The 20,019-nt window shown below is 49.0% G+C and overlaps 1 protein-coding gene and 1 long non-coding RNA gene across 4 annotated transcripts in view; both read left to right on the top strand.

Moving 5' to 3' along the window:
* Positions 1–20,019, top strand: part of HDAC4 (histone deacetylase 4) — a 319,199-nt gene that overhangs the window by 36,681 nt on the left and 262,499 nt on the right. For all 3 annotated transcript variants that reach the window (XM_053597110.1, XM_053597111.1, XM_053597109.1), the window contains exon 2: positions 11,314–11,554. In XM_053597110.1, the coding sequence (XP_053453085.1) occupies positions 11,533–11,554 (22 nt within the window). In that variant the 5' untranslated portion in view covers positions 11,314–11,532. The remainder of the gene's footprint in view (positions 1–11,313; positions 11,555–20,019) is intronic.
* LOC128590033 (uncharacterized) lies at positions 17,973–19,634 on the top strand. Its single transcript, XR_008381200.1, has 3 exons — positions 17,973–18,599; positions 18,694–18,787; positions 19,258–19,634. It is a non-coding gene; the product is annotated as an uncharacterized LOC128590033 (long non-coding RNA).

The raw sequence follows: 20,019 nt of genomic DNA, 5'->3' as shown, positions 1-20,019 counted from the left end.
GTCACGGTCTTTTCTCTTGGCATGACGTAGCTGATGACCAAGCACCGTTCAGTGGAGTAGACCCCCTTCCCCATTTATTTGTCGTGGGAACGCCACTGTAGTCCGGCAGCTGGCAGGGCCTGTGTGGGTCCCAGTCTAGCACGTCTTGCTCTTGACCTACTTTTCTGGCCTTGCATCTCAGTTATGATGAAGTGTGGTGGTGTGAGTCCCCCAGACTCACTTTCCCTTGGGGTTGCTATTCTGGGTCATCTGCGCTTCCATGTAACTGTAAAATTAACGTGGGAATTTTTAGAAAAATTCTCCTGTGATTTTTGATTGAGACTGCATTGATTACCAATTAATTTTGGGGAACATGGATATCTTAACTATATTGGATCTTCTAATCCATGGACATAGTACTTTCTCCATTTTTGGAGCTTTAATTTTAGATTGTTTTATAGTTTTCTTTATAAAGTTCCTATATCTCTCGATGGGTTTAGTCCTGGATATTTGCTGATAGTAGATGCTATTACAAATGTTATTTTCTTTTTCCAAAGCTTATTTTATATTTCTTGCTGGCATATGGAAATGCAATAGATTTTGATTTTGGTACATTGACCATGTACCCAGTGATCTTGTTAAGTTCTCCTAGGAATTTTTGTACTTATTTTTTGTGTGTGTGTGTGTGTGTGAATACAATATATTGTGTGTGAATGGTGACATTTTCCTTTAATATTCTTGCCATTCATTTTTCTTCTTGCTTTATTGCCCTGACTGAGATCTTAAGTTCAGTGCTGAGTTGCATTGGGGGAGTGGCAGCCCAACCAACCTCATTCCCTGGTTTCTGCAGTAGACAGTTTGCAGTTGCTGCTCGGCCTCGGGGAGCCTCAGGGAACCTTGGGTTGCTCCCTGTGTGCGGTTTGGGTGTTTTTGGACCCATTTGTGGCTTTCCCATCCTTTTCTGAGGCCCAGATGGGGGACAGTGCAGGCTCTGGGCCCTGGTCAGAGGACCAGGTGGGGGAGGGGTGATCTGCAGGTTAAACGTGCCCACCTTGCCCTGCCATGTTTCTTGGTGTTAGCTTAGTAAGATTTTAGAAAGAATATTCTCTCGAGGATTTATATAGCTTCTAAGACAGAATGTTCTCCTGAGGATTTATATAGCTTCTAAGACGATGCTCTTTGGCATATTCCATGAAACTAAGTCAACTAAAATTTCAAACTTTCCAAGCTGCAGGAGGGAAGAGCCACAGGTAATCTTAGATTCAAAATGTTTGGTGAAGGAAATCTTAGCCCACGCTTAAGCTGTAGTGACGCATTTAGTTTCATTTATTCTGTGTAGAGTAGGAATAAAAATAAAGAGAGAGATGTCTTTGTAAGAGATACACGCCTGTCAGAGATGGCCCGGTTTGGGGCAACCAAGCCTGTCTGCTAACAGTGCTGTCAGTCAGGTCACAGATTCCTCTGCCGCCCGCCCAAATGTGGACTTGTAATTTATGTGGTAGCTTTAGGAAAAAATACAATTGTAAACGCAGTTCAGTTTGATAGTCAGATGTTCAACGTTTGTCTGTTATTTATCGGAATTTTATACTTTAGTTGGAGATGTGCAGATACACATTTCAAGCGTCCTCCGTGAAGTGGTTTCAGAAACCTTAAACTATAATTCTTAAATTCTTAGTACCATGTGCTTTCCATATGTTTTTTAAGAAACACTTTATTTAGATTAGTTATCTACTCTGGTTATCAAAAGTGTCATTAGACGTTTATAGCAAGACAGAAGAAACCACCTCATGGGGGCTGCTGGTTCCTATCCTGGCGTCCTGGGGTCGCTCGCGGCCTGCCACCCACTGGGCCTCACTCTGGGTCTGGGGTCAGGAAGGTTTACGTCTTGTCCTGGTGTCCTGGGTGTTGTGGGGGTCGCTCGCGGGCCTCACCCCTTATTCTGCTAGACGGGGGAGGCCCCACTCACCTGTGGTGCTGAGGTAGTGCCCATCCGAGGATAGGGCCACTCTGGGGGTAGGGCCCCTCTGAGGTAGGGGTGCTCAGGGGGTAGGGCGGCTCCTAGGGTAGGGCCACTCCGGGGTAGGGCCCCTCTGAGGTAGGGCCGCTCTGAGGTAGGGTCGCTTTGGGGTAGGGCCACTCCGGGGGTAGGGCCCCTCTGAGGTAGGGGCGCTCAGGGGGTAGGGCGGCTCGAGGGTAGGGCCCATCTTGGGTAGGGCCGCTCCGGGGTAGAGCTGCTCTGAGGTAGCGCTGCTTTGTTTGCGCAGGATTTCCGTTTTTCAGCTGTAAAATTGTTCTTAACTGTGGTTAATTTTCTCTCCTGTTTCACAGTCTGCATGAAGGTATGTGATATCTTTATTTTTAACTAGATATTCTGAAGGTTAAAAATGTTCTGTGAGTTATATGTGACTTTAATTTTTCATTACAGCCCTCTGTAGGCTGTGTAAGGCATTGGGGATTCTGAGGCTTGAAGTCACATGAACTTACCAATTTCTGGGGTCTTGGACACAGGTCCTTAAAACTTCTTTCTTATAACCTCCAAAAAGCAGAGAACGGTTTCTTTTGCAATTTGCTTTTAACCGCTCAGCTCTTTTGTAGTGGTTTCTGAGGTGGATTTAGGAAAGGTTTTTGAAAGTTAATTCAATTTGCATTTCTGTTGGTTGCCTACCGTGTGCTCTGTGCTTGGGACATGGCAGGAGGTTGTGCTCCAGCCAGGGGCAGGGATTGGCAGATAATGAAAAAATAGACAGCTGTGTAATATCATCATATGGTAAAGTATCAGAAGAAGAAAAGAGCTTAGAAGGACAAGAAATTGAGGTTTCAGCAGTGTGGTGCCAGGGTGCCAGGTCAACCTCTCTGGGGAGATGTCAGGGAGGGAGCCCTTGTACGCGTGGTGTCCCAGAGGGATGGTTGGGGCACTTATTGATCCCACCCCAGTACTCTTATGGGGAGCAGCATTCCCAGAGATAACAGGAGACTGGTTCAAGGTGAGCAGCTTGTATGGTGATGCCAGGGCCAGGTAGGGCTCAGATCTCCCAGCTCCTGGTCCAGTGCTTCTTTCCAAGCCTGGAGGCAGGCAGCAGAGAATCTGGGAAACATGTTGCTGCAAACCTGCGGGAGCCCAGACAGCTGGGTGCCCCGTAGCTGGAGACTGGGGCAGCAGGGAGACTCAGTCATCCTGTCTCTGGCTGTTGGGGAGTCCCATTTTTAGCCCAGCTGGGACCCTGGGGCTGGGGTCTCCAGGTTCCCTTGGGCTATGTTTGGCCTTTGTCTGCCTGGTCCTCTTGCCTCCTCTGCTGACCACACTTCAGCTTTCTTTCGGGGAGCTACCCCCTTTCATGTTGGACCCGCTGTGGTGGGCTGCCAGCCACGTGTCCTCCCTAGCCTGGTCACTCAGTGTAGGCTGTCAGAGGTGCTCTCCTTGCAGTGTGACAGAGTGTTGGACAGAGTGTTCTGAGGGGACCGTCCCTTGCTTCTACATCTCTCCAGCTGGTTTTCCAACTGTCCAGTCTTCTCTGAGGAGGTTGCTCTGCTTGCCTGGATTATCTAGAACCCATTTCCTTTGCTCTCAACTATGAGCAGAGGCACCTGGGGTCTGGCAGCCTGCACCCTAGAACCCGAGCTCTCACTCCTCATGCAGAGTCTAATCTGCTTCTGGACAGAGGGGTTCAAAGACAGTCCTGCCCAGCAGTTCTGGATGCGGTTTCATACGCTTCTTGTTTCTAGTCTCCTATTTCCAGGTTCCCCTGGTTGTCTGCTTCTCTAACTCCCAGCTCCCTCTGGCTCTCTCAGGAGGCTGTGGGTCCTGGAGCTCCTGGGTCTGAGCAGGCTTTATCAGACGCTCCAAGGAATGGCATTTCTGGCTAAGAGGGAGCCTCAGAGCCTGAGAATGTGACCAAGTGGAAGGGAATGTGTTCCCAGCACTCCTCTGTGGCCTGAGCCCCACCCTGGGGCGGGTCCTCGACTAGGTTGGGTTGACACTGTCATCTTGGCCTCTCCCAGGCACCACCCTCACTCTCCTGCTCATTAATGGGCCCCTGCCTCTAATAGTAGTCTGAGAGGCCTCTTGTTTGTAACAGAACCAGATTATAGATGCATTATGCGGGAGTACTTCTCATTAGCTTGGCTGTGCCTTTAAAAGTAAGATACCCACTGTAATAGAGCTACTTTTCAGGGCAGGGCAGTTAAATTTGGAGCACTTAATTGTATATAAGAGAAAGATGACACAAGAGTGGCAGGGAGATGTGCTGCACGGCTGTGGGCCTGTCACCTGCTCTCTAGGTGTGCTGCAGGGCTGTGGGCCTGTCACCTGCTCTCTAGGTGTGCTGCAGGGCTGTGGGCCTGTCACCCGCTGTCCAGGTGTGCTGCAGGGCTGTAAGCCTGTCACCTGCTCTCTAGGTGTGCTGCAGGGCTGTGGGCCTGTCATCCGCTGTCTAGGTGTGCTGCAGGGCTGTGGGCCTGTCACCCGCTGTCTAGGTGTGCAGCAGGGCTGTGGGCCGTTCACCCACTGTCTAGGTGTGCTGCAGGGCTGTGGGCCTGTCACCTGCTCTTTAGGTGTGCTGCAGGGCTGTGGGCCTGTCACCCACTGTCCAGGTGTGCTGCAGGGCTGTGGGCCTGTCACCCGCTGTCTAGGTGTGCTGCAGGGCTGTGGGCCTGTCACCTGCTCTCTAGGTGTGCTGCAGGGCTGTGGGCCTGTCACCCACTGTCCAGGTGTGCTGCAGGGCTGTGGGCCTGTCACCCGCTGTCTAGGTGTGCTGCAGGGCTGTGGTCCCGTCACCCACTGTCTAGGTTTGCTGCAGGGCTGTGGGCCTGTCACCCGCTGTCCAGGTGTGCTGCAGGGCTGTGGGCCTGTCACCTGCTGTCTAGGTGTGCTGCAGGGCTGTGGGCCTGTCACCTGCTGTCTAGATGTGCTGCAGGGCTGTGGGCCTGTCACCTGCTGTCTAGGTGTGCTGCAGGGCTGTGGGCCTGTCACCTGCTGTCTAGGTGTGATACAAGGCTGCGGGCCTGTTACCTGCTGTCCAGGTGTGATACAAGGCTGTGGGCCTGTTACCTGCTGTCCAGGTGTGCTCCAGGGCTGTGGGCCTGTCACCTGCTCTCTAGGTGTGCTGCAGGGCTGTGGGCCTGTCACCCGCTGTCCAGGTGTGCTGCAGGGCTGTAAGCCTGTCACCTGCTCTCTAGGTGTGCTGCAGGGCTGTGGGCCTGTCATTCGCTGTCTAGGTGTGCTGCAGGGCTGTGGGCCTGTCACCCGCTGTCTAGGTGTGCTGCAGGGCTGTGGGCCGTTCACCCACTGTCTAGGTGTGCTGCAGGGCTGTGGGCCTGTCACCTGCTCTTTAGGTGTGCTGCAGGGCTGTGGGCCTGTCACCCACTGTCCAGGTGTGCTGCAGGGCTGTGGGCCTGTCACCCGCTGTCTAGGTGTGCTGCAGGGCTGTGGGCCTGTCACCTGCTCTCTAGGTGTGCTGCAGGGCTGTGGTCCCGTCACCCACTGTCTAGGTTTGCTGCAGGGCTGTGGGCCTGTCACCCGCTGTCCAGGTGTGCTGCAGGGCTGTGGGCCTGTCACCTGCTGTCTAGGTGTGCTGCAGGGCTGTGGGCCTGTCACCTGCTGTCTAGATGTGCTGCAGGGCTGTGGGCCTGTCACCTGCTGTCTAGGTGTGTTGCAGGGCTGTGGGCCTGTCACCTGCTGTCTAGGTGTGATACAAGGCTGCGGGCCTGTTACCTGCTGTCCAGGTGTGATACAAGGCTGTGGGCCTGTTACCTGCTGTCCAGGTGTGCTCCAGGGCTGTGGGCCTGTCACCCGCTGTCTAGGTGTGTTGCTGGGCTGTGGGCCTGTCACCCACTCTCTCCATTCTGTGCATTTGATCCTTTCTTAATGCAAAAACTTTCAGTTTTAAGCAAGAGAAAATCACATCAAATCTCTATAAAATCTTAAATTTAAAATCGAAATAGCAATATGAACACATTTTTTCCACTTAGAGTATTTATATTTATTTGTTTTCACATATCTAAAAAGTTATCAGTTAAAGCCAAATGGGATGTGTGGGAACCCAAGATGAAGTACACAGATGCTTGACCGGTAATGGCAGCTCTGTCACAGTGTTGAACCAACGGCGCTGAGATTGACCGAGTGCTGACAGGTGGAGCCAATGGTGCTGAGACTCGCCTGAGTAACTGGGGAAGACGAGGCTTTGTGAGGCTGAGGTCAGAAGCAGTCACATGTAGACGTAGCCTTGTCATGTAGGACGAGTAGCTCGGGAGCTGCTACATCTGTGTGCTAGAAGCCAGCAAAGAAACAATCTATTGTAGATAATGGAACCAGGTTTCTCACTCTTGGGGAAGTAAGTTAAAAATAAGGAATGGGGTGACTAAAATAAGCTTCCTAGTGTTGAAATATGAGCTGTCAGTGCTAAATTTATGACTGCTAAAATCATACAGAAATAAGAATTTGTGATGAGCTGGACTTCCAGGGAGGGGCCTGTGCCTTGACATCCTGCACACCCACCGTCCTGGGGTCTGAGCATGGTCCTGCAAGGAAGGGACAGAGGCTTCCTTGGAGAAGCGATTGTGTGAGTGTTTCTGGGGCTGTGACAGGGATATCTTGAAGAACCAGAAAGAAAGCAAGTACTCCAAACCAAAAAGCAAAAAGACTAGGGTAGAGGCTTGTCAGAAAAACATAGGATCTGACCTAAAAGAGCACCTAACGACCCAGGTTGTGAATAAGCCATGGTAGTATTGGATTGACAGCAGAGAGTCCCTGCATCCATAGTAACATCAATAAGGATTGATAGAATAGAAAAACGGAGGAGTGAGGGCTCCTCCTAGTAGTGAATTCTGATTAATAAATGCAAAAGAAAAGGAGGGAAGTTTCACGTCACCGCTGGACACACCCTTACCATGGCCAGTGTCCCCGGCTGGCTGTGCTGAGGGCACAGGGCCCGGGAAGACGCTGCCTACTGCGCTTTCTCCTGCGTGAGCTGTGGGAGTTTGGGTCTTTCAAGGCATTTGCTTATCCTGGGTTGTCAAATTTATTGGCATATAGTTGATAATGTTCCCTGTTCTCTAATATTCTTGTGGTCTACAGTTAATTCTCTGATTCTTGATACTGTTCATTTGTTCCTTTTTCTATTATTTTTCTCGATGAATCTGGCTAGAAGTTTATTGATTTTATTATTTCAAAGTATCAGCTTTCAGTTTCATCGATTTTTTTTTTTTCTTTTCTACTTCATTGATTTTTTTTTTTTTTTTCTTTTTTGCTTATGTGGGCTTCATTTATTCTTTTTTTTGTTTCATAAGGTGAAACCTGAGGTCATTGAATTGAGGCCTTCTTTTCCAGTGTAGGTGTCTGGTGCTACAGATTTCCTTCTAAGCCCTGCGGGTTTTGATACATTGTATTTTCATCCTCATTCATTTCAAAATACTTTCCAAATTCTGTTTTACATTTCTTCTTTCACCTTTAAAGTGTATTATTTAACTTGTAAACGTTTGGAGTTTTTCAGATATTTTTCTGTTATTGATTTCTAATTTCATTTTACTCAGAGAAAACATACTTTGTATGACTTGATTTGAGTCCTTTTAAATTTATTGAGATTTCTTTTCTGGCCCCAAAAATGTACTATCCTGGTAAATGTTCTGTGTGTTAGAAAAGAATGTGGAGAATGTATATTCTGCTGCTGTTCACAGAGTATTCTATAAATGTCATTTCGGCCAAGTTGGGTGGTAGTGTTCAAATTCTCTCTCTTCTTACTAATTTTCTGTCTACTTGTTCTAACAATTACTTGAGGTGAGGGCAGGATGTTGAAAATTCCAACTGTAATTGCAGATTTTTCTACTTCTCCTTACCTTTTATTACCTTTTGCTTCAGGTGTGAAGCTGTGTTACCAGGTGGGTAACTGTCTAGGAATGTCACACCAGCTTGATGAGCTGGCTTCTTTGTCACTGTGAATTGGACTCCTGTATCTCTGCTGATACTCCTTCTTTAAAATTTACTTTGTTTTAAAAAAAAAAAAAAATTTACTTTGTTTCATGTTAATATAACCATTATAGCTTTCTTTTGATTAAGGTTTGCATGATATATCTTTCTTCATCTTTACTTTTAATCAATTTGTTTAAGTATAACTTAAAATGGATCCTTTGTTTCTACATTGTCACTGTGTCTCTCTGGAGATGGCCTTAGTCCTACCTCATAGGGCTCAGGCAAAGTGGATTTTGCTTTTTTACCCAGGCTGACAACCTCTGCCCTTCAACTGGGGTGTTCAGACAGTTGGATCTGTTAGGTTTCATTGTTCCCTTTCTGTCACTTAGAAGCTTCAGTTCCTTGTCTAACCCTCTTCCATCAAACTCTTGTCACCTTCTTTGTGAAAGGTACAATTCTACATTTACTAGACTTGTTATTTATTCAAAATATAATGTGCTTTTTAAAACTATGGTAGTGTTTTTCTTGGAGTTATTATTGATTTTTGTAGTGCCCTGGTTATGAATTGCATCATTTAGCATAGTCCACTCCTACTTCATTTGTTTATAAGCTTTGTGTAGCGTGTGGACAGTCTGTGCTGGGGTGGAGACCCCAGTGTTTAATGTGGGTGAGGAGGAGCGCTGTCTCCGTCTCCTGTGGCTGGAGCAAACGCGAAGGGACGCATCTCACTGCAGGAGAGTGTGGGCAGGGCACACCCAGCCTCCCGGCAAAGCTCAGGCCTGTACTTGCTGTTCTTACTTGAGGATAAACAGACAGATAAATAAACTGAGGGGCCTGTCAGAAAGGCATCGCAGAGCGTGGGGAAGAGTGAAGTATCCTGAAATGCAGACCGTCACTCCTGAAAACGACTTACACTCTAAATCAGAAATAGTTTTTTCCAGAAGATTTTCAAAAGATTTTGCTAGAGAAGACCTGGGTCTACACAGAGGGCAGAAGGTGGGGGGCAGGGTCCGCAGGGGCCTCATGGAAAGGGAAAGGTTGTTTGAGAACAAAGAGTTCAAGTCTTAATTAAAACCTCTATCAGAAGCTGTAAAGAATAAAGATAGGGCGGTGCCTGTGGCTCAAAGGAGTAGGGTGCCGGCCCCACATGCTAGAGGTGGCGGGTTCAAACCCAGCCCGGTGCCTGTGGCTCAAGCAGCTAAGGCGCCAGCCATATACACCTGAGCTGGTGGGTTCAAATCTAGCCTGGGCCCGCCAAACAACAATGACGGCTGCAACCAAAAAACAGCTGGGCATTGTGGCAAGTGCGTATAGTCCCAGCTACTTGGGAGGCAGAGGCAGGAGAATTGCTTGAGCCCAGGAGTTGGAGGTTGTTGTGAACTGTGATGCCACGGCACTCTACCTAAGGTGACAGCTTGAGGCTCCGTCTCAAAAAAAAAAAAGAATAAAACTGTTATTGTGGAAAGTAGCAGTCATTGTATGGAGAGCATACTCTCGAGGCTGCCTGGGAATGCAGAGTAAACAACAGGTGTGCCCTCGGTGAGAGAGGCCAGGTCTGACAGGTTCTATCCATGGGCCCAGGCATCTCCAGGCAGCCAGAATGAGTGCAACAAAATTACAGTCAAAGATGTAATTGAGCTTTTCCCGAGTAGAGCAGAGACCTGTGTGTATTGAAAAGGTCATGTTTTGAGCAAAATTAACAGACTCTTACTTACACATCTCTGACAACATTTTTGAATTTCAAGATTAAATAAAAAACTGCTGGCAGAACCAGGCACAAGAAAATGATGACAACAACATCAAAACTCACCTCTGAGGGCTTACCTGGGAAGGAACTATAGTTAAGTTGGACTTAGAATTCTCTGCAATGCTGAGGGGGAGGCACAGCATTTAAAGATTGTGAAAGGGACTTTGTGACCTGAGACTTTACACCCAGACAGGTGTTTGGGAGAAGGACACGGAGCCACCTGGGCTTGGTTCCCGCCAATACAGGACGTTTCTGACCAGAAGAAGAATAAAAATTCTGAACTTGAAGATAAATAAGTCATTGTGCTTCCTGAGGAAATAACCAGATGGGATCATTTGCCATAGAGATCCTACTCCCAGAGTTGTAAATAGTAACATAAAACTGGAAACCAGCTAAACGGCCGGCTTTAGGGGTGACCCTTTACGTGATGAATCTGCTCAAGTTCTTTGGTTATAAGCAACTGGAGAAAAAAGAAATTCTAGACTAATTTGATCAAGAAAAGCAATTTGTCTCACTATTGAGGAAATGAGCACAGAAGCCTCTGAAAGCTCTCGGTTGGGCTGGCTTGGGGAGTCTCGGTGGCAGGGGTCTGGGCCTTGTTCCTGTGGGGCCCTTCTGTGTACTGCCTGGGGCTCCTGGGGAGGGAGCCCAGTGAGCTCAGCTGCTTCTGTCCCACCCTTGGCTTGGGAGCAGGGGCTCATCTCATCTGGACCTCCTGAAGTGGCGGTGGGGGGTCAGCTATCACCCATGGAATAGGAACAGGTCTTCAGAAGGATGCTTGCTGGGTGTCAATGACACTGGGAAATACCTGGCTGTGACATAGCAAGGAGAATTATCTGGACCGCTGTCCAGCGAGCAGTTAGCAATGGCAAAAGGCAGCAGGAACCGACGGCAGGGAGCTGTCAGAACACCGCCATGGGCGTGCCTCTGCGTCATGGCCTCACTTGGGCTTTTCTAAACATGCTCCTGTGATGAGCATGTCTTCTACAATCAGACAATGAAAAAACCCTGAGAAGATGGTAATAACGAAGATGGAAGGTATTTAAGGTGGAACGCCCTACCTGTGGATGCGTGTTGGTCTGAGAGGGCCGGGGTGACTTGCATGTGGTGGGCATGTGCTGAAAACGGTTTTTCTTTTATTTTCTTTCATGTTTGTGTCTCAAGATAATGTCATTTAAAAAATCGTGTTAAAATTGCTGCTTCCTCCCCAAAGCCTAATGATGGGGAAATTCCTGAAAGGGGAAGGAATGGTGCCTCTAGATCAGAGAATTTCAACCAGGGGTGATTTTGGAGCCCAGGGGACATTGGACATTCTCTGGAGACATTTTTGGTTGTGACTAGAGGTTGGGGCCAGAGCTACTGGCATCTGGTGGGCAGAGGCCAGGACACTTCCGAGTACCTTACAACATGGGACAGCCCCCAACACACACGGCTCAGTACCCACCCCAGCACGTCAGCAGGGTGAAGTTGAGCTCTCTGGATACGTTCTTACACAGTTTTGTGGTTTACTAACAACAATCCCAACTGGTTCGTATTAGTAGAAATGATTTCATGTGAATTGTTTTATTGACCCCTAGTAAAAATGAGTAAAATATCAAATCATTGCTACCTTAGTTAGATAACTGCTCTCCAGATAAAAACTTTCACATCATAACTGGTGTCTATTCTGCTTCTAACCATGCAGGTTCATCCTTTGGAAGCCAGTTGGAGACCTCTGCTTTCCTTTTGGATTACTTGGTTCTGAAGACCTTGCCAGTAGGACTCAGAGTTGACCGGTTGTGATCCAGCTGCCCCATTTCTATACTTGCATGTGTTGGTGGAAGCTTGGTGCTCTTTGGAGCTATTGTTTACGTGGAAATTTTGAGCCATTTTGAATTGCTTCCCAGAGACGACGCTGCTAGCAATGAGCTCCCAAAGCCACCCAGGTAAGGCCTGGCCCTTCCTTTCTGGGCGGACAGCCGGGCTTTCTTTTATGGAAAGGGAGAGATTGCAGCTTGCTTTCTGGATCTTAGAGTCCCTTTTTCTTGGTAGTGCTCACCATTTGTATTTGACGGCATCAAGCACAAAGTAGGTTGTTTGTTCTTTGTCTTGGTGAGAGAAGAAGTGACAGAGCCCCAGAGGATTTGGGGTGAAGTCTTTGGTCCCAGTTTGTAGGCCGAGTTGAATGGTACACATGTTTCTTTGAGCAAGGGTGACTTAAAGGTCCACTTGTGATTTAGAGAGTTAATTGCTTATCCACTTTCTATGTTTTTTATTGTGGGGATGTTTGTAGGGTGGGAGCACGCCATGACTGGGCCCTGATCTGAGTCTGGGAGGAAGCATCATCCCATTGGTAGGTGCTGGCCACGGGAACAGCTCCTGGTGTTTGAGTGCTTTTTATTAGGTGCTATGCTAACATCGTACAAGCATTTAGTCTTCACAACAGCTCCACATAATCTTAGACCTAGAGGGAAGAAGCGACTTGTCTAAAGTGGCAGAGCTAGTGAGTGGTGGCTGAATGGGATGGAATCAGCTTGTCTGGCTCCAAGCTTCAGAAGCGTGTTGTGAGCACACACCTGTAGGACTTCATGCTCTCTGCCCATGCGTGTCCACCTCTTTTACCTCATGGCACACTCGAACCTATAGTTAAACTTCCACGACACACTTAAATTATGCTGGTCAAAAAAAAAAAATTGAAATAAAGAATATACTTAACTGTTTTTTGAAGTTCTTTTGAAAATAATTTAATTAATACTCTTTAAAAAATTTCATGTCATATGTTTGAAAATCACTGCCCTGTGTCCTGAAAAGTCACTGTGCTTACACTGTAATAAAACCTTAAGAATCCTGGCCATGTCCTGCCCAGTAGGTATGGGGCACCTGCAGAACCCCCTCATGTGGCGTGGCTTCCTGCCACTCACACTGCATTGTGGCCACTAGGGACACTTAATGTTTCAGCTCTGTCCTGCTCCACAGGAGAGGGTGGTTGAAGCACCCAGGTCTCTGCTGGTTCTGGCTCTGGGTCTGGCTCCGTAAGAAGAGGCAGAGGCTTAGTGTCTGGGTCACTGCCTTTGGGATGGCCCAGAATGTTTCACACATACCTTCCCTTTGGCACGGTTGCCTTTGTGTGAAAGCTCAGGGGCGTGAGTCCTGGTTTCATTTAGATATGAAGGGTTTATTGATTTAAGTTATTTGTTTATTGATTGATATAAGGAAATGGTTTATGATCATTTAGGAACAAATTGAGCACTTGTTTTGAGCAGACGGAATGGTGTCCAGCTTTCCCCTCTTGCTCAGGATGGGCCTCGAGTGGGATGGTCGTGTTTGTGTCCTGCATATAAACATACAGTGTGATGTGTATGAACATTTTAGGAGAGTGCAATTCTACACATAGGGGGCTGTGTTTATGTTTTGTCCATTTTAATGTGTTACAAGCATCTTTTGGTGTTTGTATGTGTCTAAATCTAACTTACTCCTTTTCATGGCTTAAGAATGGATAGTTGTGTGGTTGCAGGATGATATACAACAGCTCCAAAACATCAAACAATTTTTATACATATGTTTTTATACTTCTGTTAGTTTCTCCCCTGGACAGATCCCAGGAGGTGGATGTGTGGTCAGCGACTAGGTGCACTCCCCGTCTTATGAGTCAGCGATCAGGTGCGCTCCCCATCTTAGGGGTAAGTGATTAGCTGCACCCCCCATCTCAGGTTCACTGTCAGGTCCTCAGAGCCTGCTCAGCTGAGGTTGCTAATTACTGAGTGAGCCGCATGTTTTTCTTCATTCACACTCCACCAGCGCTGAGTAGACTGTATTTAAATTTTGTCACCATGCTGGGGGAAAATTGTTTGATTTGTATTGGTATTTTAAATTCAGTTGTATATTTTTGTATGACCTGGTATAGACATCAAATTTTGTACATAGTTACCTAGGCATTTGAAGAGAAAATATATTCTTATTGTTATTCTTGGTCTGAAGAAGTCTATACATATATATCAATACTATATTAAAACTTCTCTCATTCGTATATATTTTATGTATTTATATATAGGAGCGTATACTTTGCATGTTTTATATATACAAACTCAGTTGAGTTATTTAAATCTATATGCTTTACTGTTTTTTGTCTGCTCAATTTCTTGGGAGAGTTAATTTTTCTGTTGTGATTGTAGTTTTGTAATCTTTTTACTGTAACTATTTTTCACTTTATATATTTGGTTATTTTTTTCTGTGCTTAAAAATTAATGACTTCTTTTGGTAGGTTAGGTCTCTTGTAAGGATATAATCTGTTTGGCTGGTATAGTCTCTGGGTGTAGTGACTTAATGCCTGTCATCCCAACACTTTGGGAGGTTGAGGTGGGGCCATCACTTGAGCCCAGGAGTTTGAGACCAGCTGGGGCAACATAGTGAGACCCCATCTCCAGAAAAAATTAAAAGCTTGGCCAGGTGTGCTGCATGTCTGTAGTCCCAGCTGCTGGGGAGGCTGAGGCAGGAGGATTGATTGAGCTCAGGAGTTTGAGGCTGCTGTGAGCTGGGCTGAGGCCATGGTGCTGCATTCTGTGTGGCAGAGTGAGACTCCATTTTTAGAAATAAATAAAGTACATTTCTTTTTGTTTAATGTTTATGCAAAAGTTTATTTCATTTCATAAAATATTTCTGCCCTTGATTTCCTCTGGCTAACAAGTATCTCTTCATCCACTTGATGTTACCATTTTCAGACCGTTTTCCTTAAGGCTTATCTCTGTCCTATAAACAGCAGGGAGCTGGTTGTGTGTTCTCCTCACAGAGGCTTTGTCTTTTATATGGAGAACCTTGCTGTTGGCTTTTACTGTGTCAGGTCGTGTTTCTCCAGTGGGTCAGAGACAGTGAAGAAGGGCCGAGCTGACTAGAGGAGGTGGGGGCCGGAGCCCTCGCCCTTCTCCCATCTGCGGCAGACGTCTGTTGTTGGGGTTGTTTGCTTGGAGTCTGCAGCTTGCTGGGTGCCCCCACTGTCCCTTCCAGACCTCCCAGCAGTGAGGTGGGCAGGCCATGCCTTGCTGTCTGGGCCTCCACTAGAGAACACGGCCTTATCAGTTCAGGCCCATCAGATTTATAATTTTCGGAAAATTCTTCCACGTTTCTTGTCAGCTGATGCACCTGCTTAGCGCTGTCATGTGATGCTGCAAACGCTTTCACAATTTTATTTACATACCCCCGTCTTAGTGGTTTTAGAGGAGGAAGAGAATAATACTGTGGTCAGTTTGCTGTCTCAGACGGGATGTTTCTAGATGCTTCCCAGCAAGGATACGGGGCCATTGTTTCTTTTTCAAGCCAAGGAGACAAGCTGTGCAGCACAGCTTTGCAGGGACATTGCCTGTGTCACCTAACTCCCCGTCCAGGGCCTGGGTCCTTCCCTGACCCCGTGGGGCCTCCCTGCTGGCCGGGTGTGCCCACCGGGTGTGCGTGCTCCTGAGGTGTGCGTGGTGTTCCCTTGCTCCTGGTGCAGTGTATGGGTCCAGCTGCCCTTGAGTCCCCTCTCTCACATTTTTGGTGTAATTCGGTTTTGCTCTGACGATAAAGTGACTGTGTTATTTGCGTTGTCTCATTTTCCCCTCCCCTGTTTGGCTTTCAGACTCCGGTGTGGGTGCAGCATGCATGGTGCTTTTATTGCCGTTCCTGAACTTTGCCAGTGCCAGGCCGGCTCTGACGTCTGTGCTTAACTGTCGGGTTTATTGCTCTGAGTAATGCCCGGCAGTGCGTGCAGCGGGGAAGGCCTGTGCTGAGGCAGCTAGGGGCTCTGCTGTCAAAGGGCTCTACAGAGCTGGCTGTTGCGTGGCCCCACCTGCCGCGCCCTCCTTGTCCTGGATGTGCCCAAACAGGTCGGGGGAATTTATTAGGGTGCAGAGCCTCTGCTGGCAAGGGGGTGTGGAGGGCCCCCCACATGGGCCTGCCAAGAGACAAGTAGCAGCTCCTCTCCCTGTCCCTTTCTTGTCTTCCTCCAGTAGCAGACTTTCCTGGTCTTTTCTTATGGTGAATGTGTGCTCAGAAAGCTGCTAACTTGGCTGGCCAGCAGGAAAACCAGACATGGTCCCTTGGCTGCCCATTTCACACTGTCCTGTCCCTCCACTGCAGCTTACCTTACTTTCTGGAATGTTCCAGCCTGGAGAGAGTCTTGTGGAGAAACACCCTCAATCTCAAGCAGCCCATCTCAATCCATTTCAAGGTGGATTTGCGTCTGTGATCACCCAGATGTTGCTCTTAATAGGAAACTGGGTGAGCAGGCCAGTCCCGACTAGTCTGAACATCCTCTCTCTTACAGAGTCTTGGTGAGAGACATGGATGGTGTTTAGTTAAAAACGAAATATCTATTTTGAGGGAAACTTGTCTAATTTAAGATCACTGTTTTAATTGGGCCATTCTATGATTTCTTCAGACTCTGTTCATTCTCCAATGCCCAATCCATATGAGAGCAGCTGAAACGTCTGTGTGAACAATGACATAGTGATGGGAGCGTTTGGGGTGGAACTCCCCAGGAGCAGGCTTCCTCCCCAAGAGGGTCTGGGCTTTCTTCAGTATTAGTACTCTGTTCTCCCTTTATTTGTTCTTGAGTCTGTTTAGTTCAACCATGTGGCCACCAAAGTTATTATATTTTAATATAAAAATTATGTAATAAACGTTTTTATGGCATTTAAATCATGATCTGCACTGGTTGAGTGTTTCAGGAATATTGCAAGGATGTATAAGGAGAAAATGAATTTTGTGGACGTGCAGTTAACCTAAAAATGTCAATTCTGAGCTCTAGTGGCAGGTGAGTCACAGATCCTGACCAGGCCCTGGACAGGAGGTGAGAGCTGGGGTGCTGACTGACAGCAGACCTTTGTGGGCAGAGTCATGGGGTGGGGCAGTGATGGCGCAGGCAGCAGGTGTAGCAGGCTGGCAGGCGTCCTGGAGCTCAGGCAAGTAGACAGGGCCTGGGCCTGAGTTTGTGCCCATCAGAAGACTGGGAGCCACTGACAACAGCTGGGGGAGAAATTCTTGGTCCTACTGACTGGCAGCCCTGCGGGTTCTGGATGGGAGACAGCAAGACCCAGCCCTGAGGGCATGGGTGAGTGGAGGGTTCTGTGGGACAGCAGAGGTGTCTCAGTTGCTCAGACTGGTGTTGGGGTGGGACACGCTTTTGGCTCTTGTGTACTGCTGGGCTCTACTTCCTAGGAAGGGTGCAGGTACACGTGTGTGCTCCCTGGCACTGCGGCACAGCCTGTCTGAGGTGTGCGTCCTTCCAGGCCTGCTCCCAGCCACCCACACAGAGCTTCTGCAGCTCTCAGGTTGCCGCCAGCCTGGATTCTCCATGCCATCATTATCTGGGATCTAATCAGTCAAGGTTTGTTCTGGAAATCATGTAGACATAAGGACTTATTTTTCAACCTACTTTTTTTTTTTAATCCTTAAATTGTGTTTTGTCTTTTAAAAATCATGAGTACTCAGTCGTTATGAAGAGCTCAGAAAATTCACTGTCAATGGTGCATTGATGGTTTGTTTTGGTAATTCTCTGAAAATTCTTATACGGTTTGTGGAACATTTGCATTTGTGTCTTTTTTCAAAGCCACCATTGTAGAAATGCAAATTTCTGAGTTCTGAGATGCTGAATGTTGGATGATTAATGATATTGAAATTTAAGAATGAACTCCCGGTATGTATTTGACATGGAAAACTCAGGACGGGAATCATTAGAAGCCATTGAGCACAGCTTGGCTGTGGGATAGATAGGCAGTGATTGAGGCGATGGGGGCAGGTTGCACGTGGGCAGGTGCAGCCTCCTCCAGACCCTGGTGGTGTGCAGGGAGCTGCTCTTGTCCAAGATCTGGCTCTCTTTGACCATAAATACTTAAGACTTAGAATAATAAACCAAGATTGATGACTTGTTTATTCCAAGTCAAGCCTGCTGTGCTTTTAAGAGATGAAAATGAATAGCAAGTTTGTTCTGAATTGTGCCATGCAGTTGCTTCACGAGGCTGTGTGATAACTCTGTGACCTGAGCTAGAACACACCATTATTTCTACTTTGTGGATGTGGAAGTCAGTGTTTCTGCCATCAAGTGCTTAGCAGAGGTCAGGCAGTGAATCAGAGGCACTAGAACCGGTCCTCTGCCCTGTATATGCAGAATGCTGGGCACCTTTCAGGAACTGAGTCTACCCACTTGCTTGGAGCTCTGGGCCAGGAGCAGCCGCTGTGGTACCATGTGGTGTGTGCCCTGTGAAGGGATGGAAATGCCCACAAGGGATGTGTGAGGTCAGGGGAGACTGTCTCCCAGAAATGACACCTGGGCTGGGGACAGGATTGTGGACCCCCTTCGCAGGTCCACTCCCCAAGCTGCGTGCTCTCTCCTGCAGCGCAGGCTCATGCTACTGTTGATTTCTGCTGGTCTGGGTTTTGCTGTCAGGGATCCCTTGGCTTTTGCACTGCTTGCAACTTCCTCTGAGCTCTGTATGCCAATCCTTAGAATGCTGTAATGGAGGGAGCTGGCGGGGTGACTGCTGACCAGGTTAGAGAGCCGGAATGGAGGGAGCTGATGGGGTGACTGCTGACCAGGTTAGAGAGCCGGAATGGAGGGAGCTGATGGGGTGACTGCTGACCAGGTTAGGGAGCCGGAATGGAGGGAGCTGGCGGGGTGACTGCTGACCAGGTTAGAGAGCCGGAATGGAGGGAGCTGATGGGGTGACTGCTGACCAGGTTAGGGAGCCGGAATGGAGGGAGCTGACGGGGTGACTGCTGACCAGGTTAGAGAGCCGGAATGGAGGGAGCTGACGGGGTGACTGCTGACCAGGTTAGAGAGCCGGAATGGAGGGAGCTGATGGGGTGACTGCTGACCAGGTTAGGGAGCCGGAATGGAGGGAGCTGACGGGGTGACTGCTGACCAGGTTAGGGAGCCGGAATGGAGGGAGCTGACGGGGTGACTGCTGACCAGGTTAGAGAGCCGGAATGGAGGGAGCTGACGGGGTGACTGCTGACCAGGTTAGAGAGCCGGAATGGAGGGAGCTGATGGGGTGACTGCTGACCAGGTTAGAGAGCCGGAATGGAGGGAGCTGATGGGGTGACTGCTGACCAGGTTAGGGAGCCGGAATGGAGGGAGCTGACGGGGTGACTGCTGACCAGGTTAGAGAGCCGGAATGGAGGGAGCTGACGGGGTGACTGCTGACCAGGTTAGAGAGCCGGAATGGAGGGAGCTGATGGGGTGACTGCTGACCAGGTTAGGGAGCCGGAATGGAGGGAGCTGATGGGGTGACTGCTGACCAGGTTAGGGAGCCGGAATGGAGGGAGCTGATGGGGTGACTGCTGACCAGGTTAGGGAGCCGGAATGGAGGGAGCTGATGGGGTGACTGCTGACCAGGTTAGGGAGCCGGAATGGAGGGAGCTGATGGGGTGACTGCTGACCAGGTTAGGGAGCCGGAATGGAGGGAGCTGATGGGGTGACTGCTGACCAGGTTAGGGAGCCGGAATGGAGGGAGCTGATGGGGTGACTGCTGACCAGGTTAGGGAGCCGGAATGGAGGGAGCTGATGGGGTGACTGCTGACCAGGTTAGGGAGCCGGAATGGAGGGAGCTGATGGGGTGACTGCTGACCAGGTTAGGGAGCCGGAATGGAGGGAGCTGATGGGGTGACTGCTGACCAGGTTAGGGAGCCGGAATGGAGGGAGCTGGCGGGGTGACTGCTGACCAGGTTAGAGAGCCGGAATGGAGGGAGCTGATGGGGTGACTGCTGACCAGGTTAGGGAGCCGGAATGGAGGGAGCTGATGGGGTGACTGCTGACCAGGTTAGGGAGCCGGAATGGAGGGAGCTGATGGGGTGATTGCTGACCAGGTTAGGGAGCCGGAATGGAGGGAGCTGATGGGGTGACTGCTGACCAGGTTAGGGAGCCGGAATGGAGGGAGCTGATGGGGTGACTGCTGACCAGGTTAGGGAGCCGGAATGGAGGGAGCTGGCGGGGTGACTGCTGACCAGGTTAGGGAGCCGGAATGGAGGGAGCTGATGGGGTGACTGCTGACCAGGTTAGGGAGCCGGAATGGAGGGAGCTGATGGGGTGACTGCTGACCAGGTTAGGGAGCCGGAATGGAGGGAGCTGATGGGGTGACTGCTGACCAGGTTAGGGAGCCGGAATGGAGGGAGCTGACGGGGTGACTGCTGACCAGGTTAGGGAGCCGGAATGGAGGGAGCTGGCGGGGTGACTGCTGACCAGGTTAGGGAGCCGGAATGGAGGGAGCTGATGGGGTGATTGCTGACCAGGTTAGGGAGCCGGAATGGAGGGAGCTGATGGGGTGACTGCTGACCAGGTTAGGGAGCCGGAATGGAGGGAGCTGACGGGGTGACTGCTGACCAGGTTAGGGAGCCGGAATGGAGGGAGCTGGCGGGGTGACTGCTGACCAGGTTAGGGAGC

This window comes from Nycticebus coucang, chromosome 7 (genome assembly GCF_027406575.1).
Source record: "Nycticebus coucang isolate mNycCou1 chromosome 7, mNycCou1.pri, whole genome shotgun sequence".
NCBI classification, from domain to species: Eukaryota; Metazoa; Chordata; class Mammalia; order Primates; family Lorisidae; genus Nycticebus; species Nycticebus coucang.
The sequence above is the reverse complement of the archived record's forward strand: the minus strand, read 5'-3'. Positions and strand labels throughout refer to the sequence as shown.